At 27.9% G+C, this 25,446-nt stretch overlaps 1 protein-coding gene across 2 annotated transcripts in view; it reads left to right on the top strand.

Moving 5' to 3' along the window:
- LOC100198195 (myosin-VIIa) overlaps window positions 1–25,446 on the top strand; it is a 110,130-nt gene that overhangs the window by 47,930 nt on the left and 36,754 nt on the right. For both annotated transcript variants that reach the window (XM_065788179.1, XM_065788178.1), the window contains 17 exons: window positions 3,792–3,977; window positions 4,124–4,191; window positions 6,503–6,581; window positions 6,787–6,918; window positions 8,224–8,359; window positions 9,638–9,744; window positions 10,023–10,160; window positions 10,256–10,317; window positions 12,626–12,803; window positions 13,450–13,629; window positions 13,756–13,974; window positions 14,098–14,205; window positions 20,561–20,974; window positions 21,116–21,373; window positions 21,449–21,588; window positions 21,743–21,860; window positions 24,537–24,665. In XM_065788179.1, coding sequence (XP_065644251.1) covers window positions 3,792–3,977; window positions 4,124–4,191; window positions 6,503–6,581; window positions 6,787–6,918; window positions 8,224–8,359; window positions 9,638–9,744; window positions 10,023–10,160; window positions 10,256–10,317; window positions 12,626–12,803; window positions 13,450–13,629; window positions 13,756–13,974; window positions 14,098–14,205; window positions 20,561–20,974; window positions 21,116–21,373; window positions 21,449–21,588; window positions 21,743–21,860; window positions 24,537–24,665 — 2,652 coding nt within the window. The remainder of the gene's footprint in view (window positions 1–3,791; window positions 3,978–4,123; window positions 4,192–6,502; window positions 6,582–6,786; window positions 6,919–8,223; window positions 8,360–9,637; window positions 9,745–10,022; window positions 10,161–10,255; window positions 10,318–12,625; window positions 12,804–13,449; window positions 13,630–13,755; window positions 13,975–14,097; window positions 14,206–20,560; window positions 20,975–21,115; window positions 21,374–21,448; window positions 21,589–21,742; window positions 21,861–24,536; window positions 24,666–25,446) is intronic.

Here is a 25,446-nt window from a genome sequence, read left to right as displayed (position 1 = left end):
GTACTCGTTTGCAAGAAGAGGGATTCGCAGATGACTCACCGGATGGTAAAGTGAAACGAGCTCACGTATTGTGGACTGATGAGAGTCCAATTGAATTATATCCGGCTCCAAACCGTCAAAATCAAAGAGTATGTACAGCAACACCAGAGTCAATACCTTATGTTCGACGTCCTAAATTCGGTCTCAAGATTATGATAGCCGGCGGCATTTCTCGATATGGCAAAACTGATCTGGTTGTTGTTGAGCAAAATAAAACTGTTGATGGAAAATATTACCGTGATATTATTCTACCTGTGTACAAACGTGCAGCTGATGATAAGACCATCTTTCCTGTGAGAAATAAAGTTATTCTGATGCAAGATAGAGCAACTTGCCACACGGCAAGAGCAACAATGAATGTGATCAACAGAGACTTTCCAGCAGTGTGGACTGACTGGCCTGGCAACTCGCCCGACTTAAATGTCATCGAACATATTTGGTCAAGACTCCAGGACAGTGTTTTACACAATCCTCGACCTCATAATCGTGAACAGTTGATCAGACGTGTTGAACATGAGTGGGCTGCCATTACGCAAGAAGTGTGTTTTCGCCTAGTAGAAAGCCTGCCAAGGAGAATTACCCAATGCATAGAAAGAAATGGACAAAATACTGATTACTGACTATTAACATATATTCTTTGTCTAATTAAATTGATATGACAGTAATAAAATGGTATGTGTTGAAATACTGTATTCTTAAACCGAGATATAGGGGGTCAGAAATTAAGTATACACCCTGTATATATATATATATATATATATATATATATATATATATATATATATATATATATATATATATATATATATATATATATATATATATATATATATATATATATATATATATATATATATATATATATATATATATATATATATATATATATATGAGGAGCTCATTTGCAAAATGCCCCATGTCCAAGTAAATTGATTTTGAGAAAACACGAAAAACTGAATTACACATAGTTATGCATTAACAGATATAAATATTTTCTTTGTCTATTTTTAGGACAAAAAAACTTTTGATAGGTATAATATTTAAACGATAATAGATTTCAGTATATAGAATGTGCAGATGGGCACTTCATTTATATATATATATATATATATATATATATATATATATATATATATATATATATACATATATATATATATATATCAGAGCTTGTGATGAAGAAAATCTCCAAGGGTATTATATTGCGCTCATAAAATTATAATATGTTGTCATCAAGCATGATTATGTGCCCTCAAGATAATGTTTGCGAGAGCGATCATGAAATTTGAAAATTGCTGAAGACCGTGCATTATATCAAAATTACAGACTTTCATTTTACGCATTATTCTCTTTTGTAAAACATGTCCATAAGAATCATAGGGGATTCAGAATATCATCTCAAAAGATGATTGTAGTTTTGTGACAATGTTGCTTCTTGCTGAAATTCCATACTCTGATTTGACACTTGTTGGCTTTACAATTTTCAAGTATTCGTAGGAATTTTGCAAATATATGCCACGAGCTCCTTCTTCTTTGAAAACTGCAATCTTGTTGTATATTATATGGATAAATTATTCAAATTATTTAATCTTCTCATATTGTTAAATTTCTTCTTATTAAAAATTGCCATGTCAAGCTTTTCTTCCAATGACAATTTTCTTAAGTTTCTTGTTGTTGTCAACAGAATCGCTATCAGAAGAAACGCTAACGTGATTAACAGCTGTAAATTATCAGTCAGTTCAATAGAGTCATCCTTCTCATTCATTACAACTTGGAACTCGCTGAAAAAGTCTTCTTCATTATAATTGGTTTTGTTTGTATTATTGTCACTGCTACTATTTTTTTCACTTTCACTGCTATTGTTATAATTGCAGATTACAATCTTTTTTTTTTTTTTTTTGTGTGCAGAAGTTGAGGATTTTTTATTCAAAACATCTTGAACACCCAGTTGAATGCCATGCACAATGCTCAACTGTTATCTGATATCACAATTACTTATACGTTGCACTTTCTGCATTATGGAAGCTCCATCAGTAGTAATACACATAAAGTCATCTTAGTTCAACATAAACTATCAGTAGTAATAAACATAAATGTCAACACTTTTTGAACTAAAGCAATGCATTTTTTAGCAGGCAGTGAACCAACCACTCTAGCTAATCTAAGGTTCCAAAATTTGTCCTCGTTGTGAATGTTTAGATTTAAATATCTACAATTTTCAATTGATGTGCACTCCTCAAATGTCATACTGAATTGCATCTCTTGCAATCCAAGATTATTGAAATTAGATATTATAGTTTCTCTGATTGTGTTTGCGTAATTGACTAACATATTGCAAATTGCCGCTGATTTTGCAACAACAATTTCACAAGCTTCTAGGCATGTTCTCAGTTCTGCTGGCATGACAAATATGCTAAAAGGCAGTTCGTCAAGGGTGGTCCCTGCAATGTAACTAATTGCAAGCAACAAATTGTTAGATTGATTTTGTAAGAATTCGATGATCAGAGGTTTGGGTTTATTGACCGTTAAAAATGGTAGCAATGAAAATGGTACCAATCAAAGCTAAACTGATGATGATGCCTTGGGACAATATTCTCTTTAGCAAGTCATGCAATCCACTGGTACTGCCTCCATTTGATATTATCTCTTTATTGCATTTCTTACACTTTGCAAGTTGATTTTCTTTATCATGCAGAAAATAAAACCACACAATATTTTCCTGAACTCATATGCCGGTGCTAAACTCTTTGAATACTATTATACATTTTAAGTGTTTTTGGATATTAAAGTAATTCTGTCCATTAGGCATAATATATTGATTATTAGTTTTTAATTCAAAATGCATTATAATTTTTTTTTAGTAAACGTCATTATAATTGCTGTTAATGCTACAAATTTACGTTGAGTACCACTGGCAAGTTACACCATAAATAGCGCTTTATAATCTATTATCTTGATGTTTTTACAAAATTAAAAATTCCAAAATTTTTATTTTTCTTATTGTAATTTTTTACTCACATTGCATTTCCACATGTGCTTGATAAAACAGTAAACATTTCATTATAGAAATCAGCTGTAATGACAAACTTTTTATTCATTTTGTTAGTACAAAACTTAAACAAATGTTCTACATTAAAGTCCAGTTATGCTAATATTTTAAATCAGTGATTTGTTAATAGAAGGATTACAGAATTTTTATTAACAAACTGTTGTTAATAGAAGGAGAAGGAATACATAATTTTAATTTTAAACTAACAAAATTTATCTTTAACTTAAAAATTTTTATCAATTTTTTATTAAAAAGCAATTAAACAACTTATTATTTGCCTGGAAGTTTTAAATATTCCATTTATGGGTGTGTTTTCAGGTGAAGAGAGCAAATACACCTGCTTTGTCACAAGCCCTGCAGATATATTTTTAATAGTGATATTGAGCCAACCCAATACCAATATTTTGGTATTTAAAAAAGGCCAGTAATACCGGTATTCCAGTATCTGCACTACCTATATTGGATGCACTACTTTATGACTTTGGCAACATTTTCTCACTTTTCTCATGCATGAAGGGACATGTTAGCTATTGTAATATATGATTATCACATTTATAAAAGTATAATAGTATTGTTATAATTATATTTGATAATTGTTTATTTGAAATATTATATAATAGTATATAGTTATATTATTTATTATAAAGGTTTTGAAAATTTTTTTAATAACAATAAAACTTTAGCATTTATAAATCATTTTTAGGTTCCTCCATTAAAGTTAAAGAAAGTTTTAACTAATAAATCAACATTTGCAAAAGGAGAAGTAATAATATCTCCAATTCAAGCTGATCATGCTTCTGATGTGCGAGATGCTTTTGCAAAAGGAATTTACGGCAGAATATTTATTTGGATTGTAGGAAAAATTAACCAAGCAGTCTACACTCCTTCGGTGAATATAAAAATGTTTTTAATTTTGCAAATATTATCAACACAACCATCTTACATTACATACTCTTCTTTGTAATATTGAAGAATATCTTTAAATGGATATGTTTAATTAAAACCTGTATTAATTAAAGAATATTTCATATTAAGGGCAATCAAAAGCGACTTTCAATTGGTGTTTTGGATATATTTGGATTTGAAAGTTTTGATAATAACAGGTCTTTAAATTATTTTTTGATTGGTTAATCCTAATTTATATATATATATATATATATATATATATATATATATATATATATATATATATATATATATATATATATATATATATATATATACAGTAGTGTGCAAAAGTAACTGGACAAAAGCATAACTTGAGATAACTTTTGAATGAAAAGTCCAATTTCTTTCAAATTTTCACTGAAATTTCAAAAAATTGATTACAAATCTAAAAACAAATGAATTTTTACTAAATCTAAGCAATTTAATCTTAAAAGTTCATTTAATTAAAATATGCGCATGCAAAAGTATCCGGACAAAAAAAAAAACTTGAATAAGATTTTTTTAAACATTTTTTAAATTGAAAATGCTTTATTTCAAAGTATTGCTTTACTACCTTGTCGGGAAGCCCTTAGCATTAATTACTGCTTGAAAGTGACAAGGAATTGAGTCCACCAGCTTCTTAATCACAGTAATTTTGATTTTTCGCCATACTTGTTTCAGAATATTCAATAAATCAAGTTTACTTGCTGATTTTCAACCTGAAATTCGTCAATCTATGTGTTTCCATAGATGTTCAATAGAATTAAGGTCAGGACTTTACTATGTTAATTCCATTAATTGAATTTTTTTGTTTTTGAAAAAGTCTTTTATAAGGGTTAAAGTGTCTTTTGAGTCATTATCCTGCTGAAATATCTATCCTTGAGCCCTGAAAAATGTTCCACGCAAAATGCTGTCTTGGTAAATGCTGAAATTAAAGAACTTTATAATGAAAAATGTGGTGTTGATGCAATCAAACATCTTTTGAGTCTGGTCTGCAAATCTACTTGGAAGACATCCTACAAAAAACGTCTTTTGAGTTGGTCTGCAAATCTACTTGGAAGACGTCCTACAAAGAAACTTTTTATTTATATAAAGAATCGAAAAGCACGCTTAAGATTTGCTAATGAACATTTGATTTGGGCAAGAAAACAGTGATTGAAAGTACTTTTTAGTGATGAATTTAAGTTTATGTTATTTGGATCTGATAATATTAGATATGTCTGCTGACCAAAAGGCCATAAAAACGATCTTAAATACCAGCTTCCAACAGTAAAGTACAGAAGTCGAAATGTTATGAACTAGGCTAACTTGAATAGAGATTGTATCGGTCCTATCCATTAGATTGATTGCATAATGGACGAAAATATAGTTAAGAAGGTTATGCTACCATATGCTAAAGGCAAAATGCCTCAAGGAAGGATGTTTTAGACGGACAATGACCCAAAGCACACTTCAACTGTGAAAAACTTTTTCAAAATCAATGAAATTCGATTAATCGAATAGCCTCAGCAAAGTCCTGATCTTAATTCTATTGAATGTCTATGTAAGCTCATTGATTGGCAAATTTCAGGTCGAAAACAAACAAGTAAACATGATTTATTGAATACTCTGAAAAAAGAATGGGAAAAGTCAAAATTACTGTGATTATGAAGCTTGTGGACTCAATGCCTTGTCACTGTCAAGCAGTAATTAATGCTAAGGGCTTCCCGACAAGGTAGTAAAGCAATACTTTAAAATAAAGCATTTTCAATTTAAAAAATGTTAAAAAAAAAAATCTTATTCGAGTTTTTTTTTTTGTCCGGATACTTTTGCACGCGCATATTTTAATTAAATGAACTTTTAAGATTAAATTGCTTAAATTTAGTGAAAATTCATTTGTTTTTAGATTTGTAATCAGTTTTTTGAAATTTCAGTGAAAATTTGAAAGAAATTTGACTTTTCATTCAAAAGTTATCTCAAGTTATGCTCTTGTCCGGTTACTTTTGCACGCTACTGTATATGCATCTAAAAATTTGCATTTATATATACATATACAATTCTAAAAATTTGCATTTATATTTAGTTTTACTAAAAAAAAGCTTAGATTAAGAAATTCTAAATGTTAGAACTTCTGGGAATCATGATTCCCTTTTATTCAGAAAAAAATTTCTTAAAAGAATAGAAATTTTCTTTGATTGTATGCTTTTGTCAGGGTATAAGTTTATCAAATAGGTTCTATTGTTTTTTTTAATAACATATATTTAATAATTTTTTTTTAATTTTTCCATTTATAATCATTTATCTATTGTTATTTAATTTTTATTTATTTTTAAAAATTTTTATTAATTTTTTTTATAATGGGCTAAGTGTCTTGAATCTTTAATAATATTTAGAAGTTTTTCTTTAACAAATCAAAATTTTCTGAATGGCTAAGTAGTAAAGAATGTTTATATATGCATATTGCATAAACACTCTAAAATATTTTTATTTATTGTTTGATGTATTTAGTTTTGAACAGCTTTGTATTAATTTTTGCAATGAAAATCTTCAGCAGTTTTTTGTTCAACATATATTTAAGCTAGAACAGGTAGTATTAAATCCTATTTAATATTTCATAATTATATTTTTGCCTGATTTTTTTGTTATTAGTTTTCTTATCACTATATTTTGTAGAATTTATAAAAAAAATCTCTAAGGTTATCAAATTAAATTTTTTATTTTTAATAAAATAAATGTAAATATTTTTTTATTGCTATTATTAATTGATGTTTTGTTTTCAAATTTTTTTAAAGCTTGAATATGATAATGAAGCCATAAAATGGCATCATATTCAGTTCACAGATAATCAAGAGACATTAGACATGCTAGCTCAGAAACCTATGAATGTTCTTGCTCTTATTGACGAGGAATGCACATTTCCAAAGGTATTTTTAAATAATATAACAATAGCAGTGTTTTCACAGGATTTTCGTTTTGAAATTTATTTTTTTATACTTAACTATATGCTATATGCTGCTAACAAATTTTTATTATATTTTTATAATACAGGCAACCGTTGTTGCTAATTTTGATTGTATTTACTCTTTTGTGGCTTGCAGTGGCTGATGAATTTTAACTCAAAACTCAATTGTTTAATGCTAACTGCAATAATGTTGATCCTAATAAAAAACTTTTATTGTTTACTAACTTTTATCATTGCATTTATCAAAGCACTTTTACTTCACAGTTTTACTTCACTGCTTTATGCTCTCTTGGATTATTGCAATTAATTGGAAATATTATTTTTCATGGAAACCATCCAATCCAATTTATTGCAAAGTTAGTAACTGCTAAGGTTGCCTTTCTTTATTGAACTCTGCGTTTTCTTAATCCATTCTAATTCCATTTTTTATCTCTATAAATCTCTCATTTGTCCTTATATGGAATACTGTTGTGGTATTTGAGCTGATTCTTCTAATGATGTCCTTTCACTTTTAGACAAGGTCCCAACAATTGTAAATGCAGTGGGACCTGCATTAGTTGCTAAGCAACTAAGGCAGGTCCAAAAACTTTAGAGTTGGCACAATTTTTGCAATAAATAAATTTTCCTTGAAACAAAATGAAATAGATGATAACTAAAAAATTTGCTTTATTTTTATGTAATTAATAAAAATAAAAGGTCAATCATAAAAATTGTTAATCTAAAAAAAGTGAATTATTAAAATGATAAAATTAAATTGATTAACAGAATTTTCTTGATAATTGTTATTTCTAAGCTCTTTCTTGGTAACAGCCTTAACAACAACATGGGTGCTTTGCATTTTAACCAATCATTTTTTTCTAAATATGTTATACAATAAACTTGCAAGGTTATACAAATATAAAATGTAAATAAGCATAAAACGGAGTCTATAAAAATTAATTAACTAGTAAACAAACATTAAACTATTTACTTCTATCATGTTATTTATGTAATACAAAACCTTTTAAATACATCTAAATACAAAACACGTTTTGAATATATCTTAATATGAAAAGCATATTTTTAATATATTTTATTACAAAATATATTAAAATTTTGTAATGTTTTTGATATTTAATATTTTATGTATATTTTCTTTTAGCTTTTATTTGTTTTAAACTTTATTAATGAAAAAATTTTGTAATGTAAAAAAATATTCATTTGTAATGCTGCTTTCAAGGGTATACTTTTCTAGTTAAGATATAGAAATTTTCACAACTTTTTTTAGAGTACAGATGAAACAATGTTAAATAAGTTAATCCAAAATCACAATAAGCATCCTTCATTTCTTGTTCACAAGTCAAGTGCTGCTAGGATGTTTGGAATTGTTCATTTTGCTGGCTCAGTATTTTACAATGCTAAAGGTTTGTTCCTTGTTATGAAGACTGTTGTATAAATATACATAAAAAACATTTAAACGGAGCAATTTATTGAATTAATAAATTTATTAGATTTCTTCATGTTCTGTGGGTAATGTGTAGTGATTTTTTTAATTGCAAAAAATTATTTGAGGAATTAAAAGAAAAAAAAAGTTTATGTATACTAGTTTGTTTACAATTTTTTTTTTTTTTTTGTGGATAGTTTATATATTAGGTTCCTTGGAATATTCTTAGAACTTTATCTATAAAGTTACAATAAGACAGGAGATGATTAAATATTATATCACCTTAAACTGTATTTAATTTTGTACATTTTAAGTACTTGTTGAAATTTTTTTAAATTTAAGTTATTTAGATTTTAATTAATACATTTAAAAGAAAAAATTTTAAATGGGAAAATTGAATATCAAGTATATATTAAAAAGCTCTACTCAGAGTTTCAGCACAATCCATAACCATTATATTAGTATAAGTTCATGGTAACCAAGCACCAAATTATAGTACAGTTACCAAGTGGGCTGCGCTGTTTTAAGATGGTAGGTTATTTGAGACGTTAATCACAAGTCAGCTAATGCTAGTTGGGTCAGTGAAGGTGAAGTGAAGTGAACTAAGATTTTAGTGACCTAAGTAACATAATAAGTTATAAAGTTTATGAATCAGGTTGTAAAAAACGTAGAAAAAAATTTCAATTTTGTTAATTGTTTGAAAAATATTAAAAATTCATAATTAATTTTTATTGAATCAAAATTCTATCAAAATAGCTGATGTTCAGCCATTTTTATTTAAACTATTCTATTAGAGTTTTAGATAAAAATTTTATTAGAGTAAGTGTTGATGGTTGATCAAGAAAAAATGTTTCGGTCAAAATGGCATATCGATATGAATACATCTTTCTACTTTTTTTAAATTATCAACTTTTTTATTATTTTTTGGTATTTCATTATTAATAGGTATTATAAAATTTGTGTATTTTGCTATTTAAAAGTTTATTAATTAGTTTTTAGCAAAATAATAAATAAACCTTTTCTTTTAAATTGTTTTTTTGCAAATTACATAAATTTGAAACAAGAAAAAATAGTATTTTTTCAAATACTATTTTTTATTTATATTGTTTTGGCTCCCTGTTTGTGATCTGTTACTTCTGCAATATAAATATGTTAAGCATTTTCTGATAAATTAAGATTTTTTATAATTTTATAAAAACCTATTTTTGATTTAGAGAAATTTTTTTTATAAGTTGAATGAAAAGAGATTTAAATTTAGGCATCCTTGAAAAAAATCGAGACACCTTTAGTGCTGACTTAAACCAGGTAATAGCTGAAAGTGGCTCCAAATTTTTGCTTCATCTGTTTGATAAAGAACTGAAAATGGTATGTTTCATTTTATTGAGTTTTGGTTTTCTTGTTGCAATTGTATAATAATGGCAATAATAGTTCTATAATACTCAATTATTATAATATTTACAATATTAGATCTATAGCATCATATTAAATCTAAGGCTTACTAAATACTCTTTTGACCGATTTTTGACTTTCATTAATAGTTTAATCTTTTTTTAAAATTTTTATATCAATTAATTTAATAAAATTTTTTGAATAAATTTTTATCTTTTTAAATTTTTGTTGTGTTTTTAAATTTTTATGTGTAGGGTGAAGAAACACGAAAACGATCACCAACTCTAGGAAATCAATTTAAGAAGTCACTAGACTTATTAATGTTGACTCTAAATCAATGTCACCCATTTTTTGTGCGATGCATAAAACCAAACGACTTTAAAAAACCATTGGTTTGTTATGGATTTTTTCATCTTTTCTGTTTGTCTTTTTTATAATTAGTATTGAATAAGTTTCCAACTTTTTATTTTTTTAATCAAATTTTTAGATGTTTGATAGAGAGTTATGCGTCAGACAGTTAAGATACTCAGGAATGATGGAGACGATTCGGTAAAATTTTTTAAAATTCATCAAAAGCTGTTTTATTTTATAACACATTTATATAGTTTTTTTATGTAGTATAAATATTTATATTAAAAACAGTGAAGTTTCCGCAAATATTAAGACTAAAATTAGGTTTTAGAAGTTAATATCTAAATATGAATGTATCTAATAAAAATTTTTTCTCTTCTTTTTTCTTCTTTACTTTTCTGAAAAAAGTGTTTGAAAAAATTTTTTTTCTGAAAAAAGTGTTTGAAAAAAACTTTTGCGAAAAAGTGTTTGAAAAAAAACCTTTCTGAAAAAAGTGTTTGAAAAAAAACTTTTCTGAAAAAAGTGTTTGGATAAAAGTGTATTTCAAAACTCTTAGTGTGTAAAATATTTAAGTACATTGCAGACTTATACAGAACTTATATTGATCTGAACTTAGTTGATCTTAATTTTCAGAAAAAAATAAATATGAAGAAAAATACTGAAAAAAAAATTATTTTCAGTATTTTTCCCACCATATAATTTTTTAGTTACAAATATATTACCCAAACCCTGAATTGATATATACTTCTGTCTATGCCTGCTATGTTATAAATATACATCTTACCTGAACCTTGGATTGGCGTATGCTTCTGTCTATGTCATAAAGTTAAAGTGAATTCAGCTGCTCAATAGATTGATTTTAATAAGCGATAAAAATAAACTTTATTTATTTTGAATTACTGTTGCGCTCATTTTTCTTTAACTAATTTGCAGAACAGGCGTAATTTTACATAAAGAATTATTAGGAATGCATATTATATAAAATTCAAATTATCATTTTAGTGATTTATCAAATTAGTGTCATTTTGGGGGATTAAAGACAAATACAGCAAGATTGAAATTTCTCAATCTTGCTGTATTTATAGCAACATTTATAGCAAAAATTTTATAATAGTATATATCTATAATGATTATAGCAATATTTATAGCAAAAAAATATTAATATAGCTAATAAGATTTCTAATTTTTAAAATAAAATTTAAAAGTTTTCTCGTTTTTATAAATTTATTATACCCTATTGTTCCATATACTGCCTGCAAACTCAACATATGCTAGAGACGTTTACACTTTAGAGACGTTTGTAACGCTGCAAAGTTACAAACGTCTATGCACTTCCGTGGTGCTCTGTGACAAGACCGTTAGGACTTCTTGGGGCACCTAAAAAAAAAATTTGATTTAAAATTTCTTTTAAAATTCTAAAAAGAGAGGTTAAAATTAGAAAAGCTGGTGGTGCATGTGTTTGATGTCTTCATATCTTCATGAAGTTATTATTAAGTGAGTTCACTTTTACTTTGGATTTTGCACATATGCTTTTTTACTGTTAATTCAAGTCTGCTAAGCAACCTTCACTAAAATGTTTTCTTTAAATAATTTGTAAAAGGTTTTAAGAGAGACCACACTCATTTTGTTTTAAATGTAAATTAAAAACTAGCATTGCTGATTAAGAAACTTTGCACAAACAACACTGGATTTTAAATGATCAAGAAAAGCAACTTTTTTACTCCCAAACTACAATAGTAGAGAACAAAAAAAGGTTTCATTTTGCTGAAACTTCAGAATTGAAAAAACATAGTTGTTCATATTACTTTATTGTTTCTGATGAACTTATACATGTTTGCAAAGAATTTTATCTATGTACTCTAGATATTGATGATATACATATATAGTATGTGGTTGGAATTAACATTCCAACCACATACTATATATTAAAAGAAAACATTGCCTATATAAGAATGAGTTCAAACAAAGATAGTTTAACACAAAAGAACAAAAAGCATGCAAAAGATGTAAAAAGGCTATATGTGCACAAAAACAAAATGTAATGTAATAGCAGAACTAAGATCTTAGACCATTAAAAACTATAGACTATAAAACGCTAAGGGATCGTCCATATATTACACAACGCTAAATTTATTTTTAAAAAAGAAGGAGATCTTCAGTTCTTTTAGGTGGTGATTTTCATTAAACTTAATGAGCTATTTTGATTTTTTATTTAACATACGACTTAGTGAGGGAAAATTTTTTGTTTTGTTCATTAATGAAATTTAGCGTTGTGTAATTTAGGGATGATCCCTTATTTAAAAGTTAAGTTTTGGGACAAGCCAAAAAGTAAAATTTTTCATAATTAATCATTTCTATAGTAGATATGAAGGTTTCTATTAGTTAATTGTATTCTGATTGTTTTGTGCTTTAATTTTTTCTTTTTTTTTTTTAAATCTATTTCAATTTTTTCAAAATATATTGTTTTGTAACCGTAACTAATTATTTGAATGTATTTTTGTTTAAGGATAAGACGTGCTGGTTATCCAATTCGCCATACTTTTGAAGCATTTGTAAATCGATATTACATGCTTGTAAGAAATATTAGAACTTTACAAAATAATCTCAAGGAAGCTTCACGTGTTATTGCTGCTAACGCTCTTTCTGGAGATTGGCAATTAGGTCGCACAAAAGTATTCTTAAAGGTTCATATATATATTTATTTTGTATGTTTAAATAACATATATTCACGATAAATAAATAGCATATATACACAAGGATTTGAGTAAATTATGTTTTAGTATGCTAAAGATTAGGTTTTTGTCTGTTAAAAATTATGTTTTAGTGTGCTAAAGATTAGGTTTTAGTGTGCTAAAGATTAGGTTTTAGTCTGTTAAAAATTATGTTTTAGTATGCTAAAAATTAAGTTTTTGTCTGTTAAAAATTATAATTTAGTGTGCTAAAGATTAGTTTTTAGTGTGCTAAAGATTAGGTTTTAGTGTGCTAAAGATTAGGTTTTAGTGTGCTAAAGATTAGGTTTCGGAGTTATAAAGTTGAGGTTGGTTTCAACAAAAATCAAAAAGTCAAAATAATAGTCTCTTTAACTCTAATGGCCCCTTGAGATAAATACAGTATGTTTAAAAAAATCATGAAAAAACATTCAAAAAAATTTTTTTTTTTTTAATTTATTCTTTATTTTCTTATTGAAATTTATCTTTTATTCTCTTTTAAGGCTTTTAGTTTCTATTAAATGTATAAAAGTTTTTTTAAAAGCTTGATAAGTGTCTGATTGTTTAAGATAAAACAGAAAAAACTTGTTTATCATTTATTATGCCATTGCTTTAATTTAAGGATTTACAAGACCAAGAATTGGAGTTGAAGCGTGAGTATGTAATAACAGCAAGCGTTACACTAATTCAAAAAACTTTCCGTGGAACTGTACAAAGAAAAAAATATTTAAAGCTTCGCAGCAGCTGTGTTGTTATCCAGAAGCATTGGAGAGCTTTATTAGGAAAAATTAGATATCGCAAGGTGTTTTTTTATTGTTATTATAATTGTTTTTTATTTTTTTAAATATAAATGTTTTTATTTATTCATTTTTTTCTTATATTCTTTTATCTTTAAAATTACTTTTGTTCCAATAACAATATAATTTAGATGTGTTATGGATTTGAGAGATTACAAGCAATGGTTAAAAGTAAAAAAATAGCGGCATCATATAAAGCAACTCGATTAAAAATAATTGAATTTCAATCTTTATGTCGTGGTTATTTAGCACGTAGAGAATACAAGATCAAACTAGGTGCTGTTATTACAATTCAATCTGGATTCAGAATGCTCCTTGCAAAAAAAACTCGTTTGAGGTTACAATATGAAGTAGGTTCAAAGTTTGTCATTTTTTATATATATCCTGTTAGATATTAAAGAAATTTTTATGTAGAGTTGTACAGAGTAATTGTTTACAATTTAAATAATAAAATATAATGGTGTTTTTTCAAGTTAATGATTAAAAAAGAAGCTGAAAAAGTAAGAAGAGAAGAAGAGGCTCGACTTCGAGTTAAACTTGGATCTCAAGAAGCTGCATTGCAAGCAGAGAGGGCTGCTCAGGTTAAAATTTGGATTTTTTTTTTTTAAATTGAAAGTTTATATATATATATATATATATATATATATATATATATATATATATATATATATATATATATATATATATATATATATATATATATATATATATATAGATGTAGATATAGATATAGATATACATTTGGTTACATTTTTTATATATATCTAATTACAAACGGTTTTTTCAGAAATACTATCTAGAAACTCTCTGCATGTGTTTCCAATTTAGTAAATCAACTTATGTACTGAGTACCCTGGCATTTCAGTATATGTTAAAAATGTTAGTGTGTTTTACAAAAAGAGTGCTCAATAATCTTAAAAAACAGAGCAGTAATAAATTTATAAAAAAACACCTATCTAACTTGAGATTCTACTGTCAGTTTCTCTTTCAGTAGAATCATTAGTAAGCTAATTTATACATATATATATATATATATATATATATATATATATATATATATATATATATATATATATATATATATATATATATATATATATATATAATATATATATATATATATATATATAATATATGTATATATAATATATGCATATATAATATATGTATATATAATATATATATATATATTTAATATATATATAATATATATACATATATATACAGTATTGGACAAAACAAGTGCAACCAAATAATGCTAATTTAGTTTCTTTATATAAAAGTGCTGCATTTTTTCAATTTAGAGAAATAACTATGTAACTGTTTAGAGACAAAGTTCTTCATCAAAGTTCTTCAAAGTTTTATTCATCACAAAGTTCATTATTTGTACACGAAAATTAATAAATTATTCAAAAGTATTAAAAAAGGTTGATTTCCTTCTGGACAAAACAAGTGCAACTCGACAAAATGTTGACCAAGCTGTATTTCGCTATCAATATTTTGTGGCGAATCCTTTGTTGTCGATCACAGCCTTGCATAGATTCGATCAGGTGATTAATGAAACTTTGTGGAATCGCTGCCCAGGCCTTTTGGATTTGTTTAAACAGTTGATCCTTATTACGAACACCTTCATGATTAATTCTGCGGTTAACGATCTCCCACAGGTTCTCGATAGGGTTGAGATCCGGAGATTGAGGCGGCCAATCCATCACTGATAGGTGGTTGTCTTGAAACCACTGCTTGACTACTTTTGCAGTGTGTTTCGGATCGTTGTCTTGCTGAAAAACCCATTTTATTGGCATATTCTATTCAGCATGAGGTAACATAACATCTTTCAGGATATTTTTATACATGAAACGGTCCATTATTCCATTGTTTCGATGTATTGGACCTAGACCGTTAGCAGAAAAACACCCCCAGACCATTACATTACCTCCACCATGCTTCACAGTCTTATGGCAATAACGTAAATCGAGGCGTTTTCCGGCCGGTCGATGTACACAAATGCCATCGCTCCCAATAGTGTTGAACTTCGATTCATCACTGAAAAGGACAGTTCGCCATTTCTGCACATTCCAGTCAATATGAGATGTAGCAAACAGGAGTCTTTTCTTCTGGTTTTTTAGTGAAATCAGCAGTTTCTTTGCAGGGCGTCGAGAAAACAATCCGGCTTCAACAGCACGTCGTTTGATTGTTCGGTCAGATACAGGCAGCTCTAATTGCTTTTGTATCTCGACTGATGATATCCAGGGATCTTTCTTGACGGATCTGACGACCATAGAATCCTCTCTAAAAGTGGTGGAACGCGGTCTTCCACCTTTGTTATCTGCTGCCAACTTCCCCGTAGAACGATATTTGGAACATAGTCTTGATACGGTCCATTTTTTCACGCGATATTTATCACAAATACTTTTTTGTGACATTCCACTTACGTAATCGCCAATAATTTTCTTTCTTAGTTCCAATCCAAGACTGTCGGGAGCCATTTTTGCACTTGAAGTCATAAAAATAATAAAAATAAATAATCACGCTTCTCAAGGCTTACCGTGTTACATTTACCTTGTGATGATACAATAATTGTGATGATACAATAAAAAAATCAATACAGTCCACATCCAACCAAGACGTTGGAACACAACGTCTTGGTTGGATGTGGACTGTATTGATGTAATGAAACACTTGTTGTATTTCACTTCTTGTATTGATGTTCTTCGATAAAACACTTCTATAAAACTCACTTCGATAAACTGTCTTGATAATACTGACTGATTGACTTGCATATACTGACTGAATTACATGTCGATTTACATGTCTCTTATATAGTAAAATGAACCTGTGTGAACCTGTTCTGGAAGATTCTAGATGCTTCTTTTCGATGCTTCTGGAAGCTTCTGGATGGGTCTGGATGCTTCTGAATGTTTCTGGATACTTCTGGATGCTACTGAATGCTTCCAGATGCTTCTTCTGGAAACTTCTGGAAGCTTCTGCATGCTTCTGGAAACTTCTGGATACTTCCTTTAATTATTAAAAAACTTCCGTGACGTTGACACGGACCAGACTTAAGAAAATGAAACAAACCAAAAAAGTTGCACTTGTTTTGTCCGCTGCAAAATGGCACTTGTCAACGAAATTCTGCCTGTGTACTGTCACCTGTCAGCTGATTGCTCATGTCATGTTACCGTTCATAAATATAGGAAGATCTAAATTATTGCGATAACGATTGGCTGAAAAAAATTGAGTTTTATCTGTATTGAAGTTCACCAGCTACTGTGAGCCCCATGCTGTAGCAAAAGTGAGATCCTTTTCAAGCTCAAATGCCCCCTCCAAGCAATCAGAGGGTGTTGGTTTCTTATCACGACAAGAATTAATGGTAGTATCATCAGCAAACAATGCCACCTTAGATGTGAGAATATCTGGAAGATCGTTAATGTAAATTAGAAAGAGTATAGGGCCAAGGATAGAAACTTGAGGAACCCCTGAAGTTACAGAATAAGAAGAAGAGTGCTGTCCATCAAGGACAACATTTATACTACGATTGGAAAGGAAGGATTCAATAATCCTAAAGATGTTGCCAGATACACCATAAGAAGAAAGCTTATGGAGAAGAACAATATGCCAAACTTTATCAAAAGCTTTAGAAATGTCAAGAGCAATAGCCTTAACCTTTCCACCTCTGTCTAATGCATGATAGATAGTTATTACTGTAAGCAAATCAGCACTTGAACAAGAGGATCGAAATCCATATTGATGATCAGAAAGTAAGTTATTAGATTCAAGATGAGAGATTGTTTGTTAATTAAAGATTCTAAAAACCTAAGGGTGAATGTCGAGAAACTTAGCACTGACTAGGATCAGAAACAAAACATAGGTCAAGTAGAGAAGGTAAATGATTCGGGTTGTCTGGAAAGCAAGTTGGAAAGTTGACTATTTGAGTTAGACATTGAGAAAGGCTTAAGTTGTAGGCTTTAATGCCTGCATAGTCACTATCACTAGAGCCAAGCCACTCAGAGTGGTGAGCATTAATGTCACCGGCAACAACTATATGAGCTGATGGATAAAGAGAGAGGGCTTGGTCAATATGATCAGAAATAACGTCAAAAAGAGTGCAGTCTTGAGATGAAAGAGGTCAATATAGAACAAAGAGAAAGGCAATAGAGTGAAGTGGTGCTAAACGAAAGCACATAAAAGAATAGTCTGTGGATTCAAACCTAGTTTCACAACAAATGAGTGAATTCTTACGAATGTAAATGCCCAGCCCAAGCATGTGACTATTGGAGTCTTTACAAATTAAAGGAAGATAACCATCAACACTAAGATAGCAAGATGAGACAGCTGAACTCAAATTAGTCTCACAAAGAGCAAGTAGGTCTGGTGAACTTTGCAAGAGATAAGACTCAACAGAAGAAAAATTACTTCGAAGACCACGAATATTAGTGAATGATAGGTTTAGAGAACTTGGTGATGATGATGTCTTGTGTTTTATAGTTTTTGGTACTTTATTCATTTTAAAATTTAATTGAAGAACTTGACTCAAAGCATAGAGCAAAAGCAATTGCCTCATTACTATTAATAAACCCTAAACCGTAACAAAGGGCTCCAAATGTGTCCTCCGCAATGCACACCAAAAGTACAAACTGGGACATCATCCATGCGCAACATCGCACTGTTAATACTTTGATATTTTTCAGCTGTTGATGGAATCAGCCTCTCTGAGAGCTATCACAGAGTTTGGGAAACCTGACTACCAGCTGGCCTCAGATCCATAAAACTTAGTTTTAGAGCTGTACCCTCATTAAGAGATAATAGAATGAGTCATAAAAACAGAGACACAAGTAAAGCCCATGCATTGATTCAAGAAGATCCAGCATTCAACATCCTGAACTGGAAACAATGTATCAAAAATGCATCTGCGCCAGTCTAATAGATGAAGAAGGGGTGCGAGGCTGGTCAACAGATAGAATCTCTTTACCTCTTAAGTTTTTGCCTAGTAGGCCTTCTACAAGACAGTAGCTGGATGCATTTAACATCTGCCCAAGACGAGTATTTTTATTGAGACACCATCTCTAGCCTTTACTTAACCAAGAGCCCCAAGGCAGGGGGTGTTTTAAGTCAGAGTTGGCATCTCCTAGCCTTTGCCTAAAAAGGCGTATCCTACAAGGCAGCAGGACATGAAAGAGATTGTATTGGGTTACATGTTACTTGTAGCAGGATAACCTGACTTGTCCGTAATATATTAATATATTAGGGTTATGACTTTTTTTCAACCCCATGCTCCTGTATTGTAGTTTGATGAACTTTTACCTAAAAAGCACAGAATGAACTATTATTTGCATTTCTTATGAAAAAAGTCTACCCCGCCATTGAAAAATCGATTTTTAACTACGCAAACCGATTTTTATTGTCGTCATCATTGAAATTTATTTAAATTCTAAAAGTTAAATATTTTTGATAAGTATATTTTATTTTTTAAATAAAAAATCTTTGAGACGGTTTTTAAGATGCACATACATTGACTGAAAAATATACACTCATTAAAATATTTAACTGAATTTAAATAAATTTCAATGATGACAACAATAAAAACCAGTTTGCGTAGTTAAAAATGGATTTTTCAATGGCCGGGTAAACTTTTTTCAAAAGATATGCAAATAATAGTTCATTTTGTGCTTTTTAGGTAAAATAATTCATCAAGCTACAGTTCAGGAGTATGGGGTTGAAAAAAAGTTGGAACCCATATATATATATATATATATATATATATATATATATATATATATATATATATATATATATATATATATATATATATATATATATATATATATATATATATATATATATATATATATATGTATATATATATATATATATATATATATATACATATATATATATATATACATATATATATATATATATATATATATATATATATATATACATATATATATATATATATACATATATATATATATATATATATATATACATATACATATATATACATATATATAAAACTATAAGTGAGTGTTTAAATATGCACTCTGACATGACACTGAAATAGTTTGCTGTGGTGGGTTAAGTACATACCTTGTCTATCTTATAGCCTCCTTCCGCAAGGAAGTGCTGCTATATCGACTAAGGGTTTGGCATGGGGCAGCGATCTTTTCTTTCATTATTCTTTGTTTTTTTCTACTTTTTCTGAAAACGCTTTATAAATTAATGTTAATAAAACATAAAATGTAAATATTAATTTCAAATAAATGTAAAATAGTTTGCAATGTTTATTGAGGAACTTTTTTTTCTTACTATCTGCTGACTAATTCATTACGTAAAACATCGTAGATTAAAATGTGGGAAAGCAAATATTCTTACAAAAAAGAGAGAAGTGTTTTTCTTTAAGAGAATTCTTTTCACAAATTTATTTAAAATTTTTTGTTTCCTATTAATTTAATGTTATGTAAAGTTCTTTTAACATTTAATTTATCATCATAAATTATGTTTACAAATATCTTATTTGTATCTGATAAAGTCTATCTATTAGTTGTTTATTATCTTTATTAAAAAATTAGATTAAATGCACAAAAAATAAATAAATAATAAGTTGATAAAGAAACAAAAAATTATGCTAAGAATAAGATTGTTTAATGAAATGAATTATATTATAAATTGTATATATATATTATAAATATATTTAATTTTTAAAATGGTGACTTAAGTCAAGACAATTTCATATAAAAAATAAAAAAAGGAAAAAGAAAAAATGACAAATTTTTTAGTTGTTGTTTATGTGTTTGCAGTATGTGCATTATATACTATAAATACATAAACAACATATACTTTAAGAAAATATACTTTTCCGAAGGTATACATTATTATCATAATTATTTATAGTTTTTAAACTTTTTCATTGTATTGTTATAATAATGATTTTAGGAACGTGCATTGATTTTAAAGAAGCAATTAGAGCAAGAAATGATAAAGGAGAAAGAGGCTTTAGAAGTAAAGAAAAATGCTATTAACCAAGCAGAAGAGCGTGCAAGAAACAAAAAGGAAGTTGATATTGATGATTCAGAAGTAGTAGATCAAATTTTTGGATTTCTTCCTGGTAGTGATAGCAAGCAAGTAGGGCAAGCTCCTACAGCATTCGGAAATCTTGCTGTACCTCAAGATCAGTTCCACTTTAGTGAAAGTGATGTCATAACTTCAGTTGAAAAAACTGAAGATTTGCATGAATATACTTTCAAAAAATTTGCTACCATGTATTTTTCTGGTCAAAATACATATGAGTTTCAAACTAAAGCATTGGAAAAACCATTACTGATGCATGAAGAAAAGGCTGATCAACTGGTATTCTATTCAATTTAATTTTTAAAATGATATAAAAGTGTAACTTAAAATAAAACATTTTTTGCATAATTCGCTGAATTATGCAAAAAATGTTTTAAAAGCAACTGATTTTTTCTTTTATGTTTTTACTGTGTTCTTTAGGCAGCATTAGCAGTGTGGGTTACTATACTGCGATTTATGGGAGATATGCAAGATCCAAAGTATGGAAGCAAATATGATAATACACCTGTGATGAATAAAATATATGATACTGTTGGTCGACTTGGAACAAATCGGGGAAATCTTCAACATCTTGGTGTAGCTTCTAATGAAGAAAATGCTAAAAATGGTGTCAAGCGAGAAACTTTAAGAAGAAGAATTGCTTCAATGACTTTGAAAAAAAAATCAAAGATCACAAAAGTATTTTATAAATTCTTGTGTTTTTTATTGTTGTTTATTAATAAGGATGTACAACTATTGCTGTGCATTCTTTAGGAAGTAGCTAACCGTTTATCAGAGAATGGTGATCAGAATCTTGATAATATGGCTGCACTGCAACCTGAAGATAGACCTACTACTAACTTGGATAAACTTCATTTTATTGTCGGTCATGCAATTGTAAGACCAGATCTAAGGTAATAAACATATTTTATTGTTGGTCATCCAATTGTCCAGATCTAAATTATAAAAATATTTTGATACTTAAAGTCTTTAAATGAACATTTTTGTAAAGGCAGAAAAATGTTTTGAAAGTTTTAAAATCAATGATATTATTAAATTTTCTTTTAGGGATGAAATTTATTGTCAACTTTGTAAGCAGTTAACAAAAAGTCAAAATAAATCAAGTTATACAAGAGGCTGGGTCTTGTTGTCATTGTGTTTAGGATGTTTTGCTCCGTCAGAAATTGTATTTAATCATTTTAATATTTTTTTGTTTTGTTTTTATTGTTGGTCTTTAATAATATTGTTAGTCTTCAATAATATTTAAACACAATCTGATGTTCTAATATTCTAATAGTTTAAAATAGTTTTAGGTTTAAACACAATCTGATGTTCTAATATTCTAATAGTTTAAAATAGTTTTAGGTTTAAACACAATCTGATGTTCTAATATTCTAATAGTTTAAAATAGTTTTAGGTTTAAACACAATCTGATGTTCTAATATTCTAATAGTTTAAAATAGTTTTAGGTTTAAACACAATCTGATGTTCTAATATTCTAATAGTTTAAAATAGTTTTAGGTTTAAACACAATCTGATGTTCTAATATTCTAATAGTTTAAAATAGTTTTAGGTTTAAACACAATCTGATGTTCTAATATTCTAATAGTTTAAAATAGTTTTAGGTTTAAACACAATCTGATGTTCTAATATTCTAATAGTTTAAAATAGTTTTAGGTTTAAACACAATCTGATGTTCTAATATTCTAATAGTTTAAAATAGTTTTAGGTTTAAACACAATCTGATGTTCTAATATTCTAATAGTGTGTTTTGTTGTTTTCAGATCTGATCACATAAAGTTGTGTTTATTATAGTTTTTTAAAGTTATTTTCAGATCACATAAAATTGTGATTCAATCTGATACAATCAGATTGTTTTCCAATCTAATTAAATTAGTGTTGTTATCAACTTCGACTAAATTGACTAAGAGTCAAAACCATGTACTATTATAACTAGAGATGTCACGAATAGTGATTTTGCTGAATACCAAGTACAAAATATTTGGCTAGAATCTCAGCCGAAAGAGGATAGAATCTCAGCCAAAAGAGGATAGATTCTTAACCGAAAGAGAATAGAATCTCAGCCAAAAGAGAATAGAATCTCAGCCAAAGCAACAAATATTCGGCTGCCAAATATTCAGTGACACTTTCTTTTTTTTTTCTTTTTTGTTCACATTTGTTGGTTGTTGTTCTACTTTATATAACCTTTATATAAATAAAAATAATAATATAAACTTACAATGATAAAAAAAAATAACAAATATAGACAAGATATTGGGAAAAAATTGCAAGGATCTTGTCGTCAGAACCTTAAATATGCATTTAAAAAGGATAAGATAAACAAAAAATTATTAAACATTTACAAAATTGCAAGGTAAATAATCTATCTGAAAAAAGATCAAGAGGATCTTCTCATCAGAATTTTATGCAGGCATAAACCAACATATAAATTAAAAAGTTAAAAATATAAGAACAATAAAATAAGTAGGAATAGACTTCAATAAACGTAGACATGTATAAAGATAATAAAAAAAAGTAGACTAAAATATACTTTTAACTTTTACTACTAATTTTAACTCAATATATTATCTAATGAAAGAATGAGGTTTTTTAGTTTATTTTTAAAAAGGCAAAAAGTAATAGATACTTCAAAATTAAAATTCGGCAGAACAATTTTATTCTAAAGCTATTGCGCTCAATAGTTAATACAAAATTGATTAAAGTTTGTTTGACAGAAAGGTTAATTTAAAAAGTTATTATTTCTCAAAATATATTTACTGATTGGTTTAAAAGTAAAAAGATCTTCGAAAAAAACTAGGAATTTATAGTCGTAATTTATTTTTGTTATTTATATTATCTCTTTTTATTTCCTTTTGATCGATAAAGATTTGAGGTAATTTTGATGGCAGAAATTGCTTTTTTGTAATCGAATGGAATAAAACCCATTTTGTTTTATTAGCATTTAAGGTTAACCTATTACACATGAACCATTTAGATACATGTCTGAGTTTTTCGTTCACTGTTTTAAAAAGTTCAGTGATATCATAGTTAGAAAGAAATAAGTTTGTATCATCTGCATGCATAATGCTTGTTAGTTTTGAGACTTTATTAATTTTGAGTCATTTATGTATGCATTGATGTAAGCAGTTTAACAATTACTAATTGCTTTTTTATTCTTTATTTTGCTTCTTTATGTATTAAAACTTATATAAATCAATATGTATATGTTATTTTTTAGTTTATATATCTACATCTTTATAATAAAATATTTGTAAATTACAATTTTATAAAAAAAGTGCTTGGTGATAAGACATATTTGATAAGACTATTTATTTTATAGTATATGCATGTATATGAAAATTTTAATAATAGTGAAAGGCGAAAGAAACTAAAAATAAAGTATTTATATAAATTAAAAAAGGAGAGGTCCAAGAATTGAACCTTGATAAAACAATCCGATAAAGCTTTCTCAGTGAAAGGCTGCTTGACACTAATGAACCGATATCATCTATACAATCACATTGTAAATATGGTTGTAAAGATTTTGATTTATAGCAAGTAATTATGGCAGTCCTTAAATCGTTGGGGTCTGGGAATAAATTGTCCTGTTGTCGCAGTGGCCCTTCTCTTATATTGTTACGCTCCATTAATATTTAAATGATATTATATTAAAAAATAGAAAGCGAATATAAATATGTAATAAATATGTAATATACATATAAATATATAAATATATAATGTATATATATATGTATATATTTATATGTATATATATATATATGTATATATATATATATATATATATATATATATATATATATATATATATATATATATATATATATATATATAATGTATTTAGTTTTCCAAATACTTATTGAACTTTATTGAAAATGGTCCTGAATCTACTAGAAAATATTGTGCTAAACGACTTCAACGAACTATGCAAAATGGAACACGTTCTCAACCACCAAGTTGGCTAGAGCTGCAGGTTTTCTATTTTTTTATGTATCAGTGTGTATTTGTATATTATGTATGTGAGGCCTAAATTTTGACATATACAACCTCAGACTTGTTAGTAAGGTTGTACATGTACCCTACTACTATGTCTCATTTTACATTATTGATTGCAGTATTATTGACTGCACTATTATTATCATTTTTTTAATTCTGATTTACTCATAGCAAGGCTGCAAGCAACCACTATTAAGTTAAGAGTTACTAAAAAAAAAACAGAATAGAGTTAAAGAGCAAAAAAACAATTGACCAAAGACTTGAAAAGTTGTAGGTTGTATGAATCAGGAAAACATGAAGATGGGAAAAATTTCCAAGGGTTAAAGTGTGGCAAAAAAACTAGACAAATAAAAGTTTTTAGAGAATCTAGGGACAGATACATAAAAAAAAAAGAGATTTTGCTGAATGACAAACCAAGGGAAAATGAGTTTTGGTTGATAGCTCCTTGAAGCAGTGACCATTATAGTTTTGGTAGAAAAGAGTGTATATATGGTTTCCATTAGTGAACAATGATCCAAGAAGAGGACTCTGTGAGAGGGTTGGCCTTAATTAATATAGGAACAGTATTGCAATAGTTGTTTGCAGTAGATAACTGAGTTTTGTTGGAGTTAAAATTAATAAGCCACTGCAAGCCCCAATCTGTTACAGAAGTGAGATCAGATCAAGATCAACTGCCTGTTCTAAGCAATCAAAAAGGAAAGACTGTTTATCAAGACAGGAGTATAAAGTTGAGTCATCAGCATATAGAGCCACTTTAG

Source organism: Hydra vulgaris, chromosome 01 (genome assembly GCF_038396675.1).
Source record: "Hydra vulgaris chromosome 01, alternate assembly HydraT2T_AEP".
Lineage (NCBI taxonomy): Eukaryota > Metazoa > Cnidaria > Hydrozoa > Anthoathecata > Hydridae > Hydra > Hydra vulgaris.
This window is presented reverse-complemented; position numbering and strand designations above follow the sequence as displayed.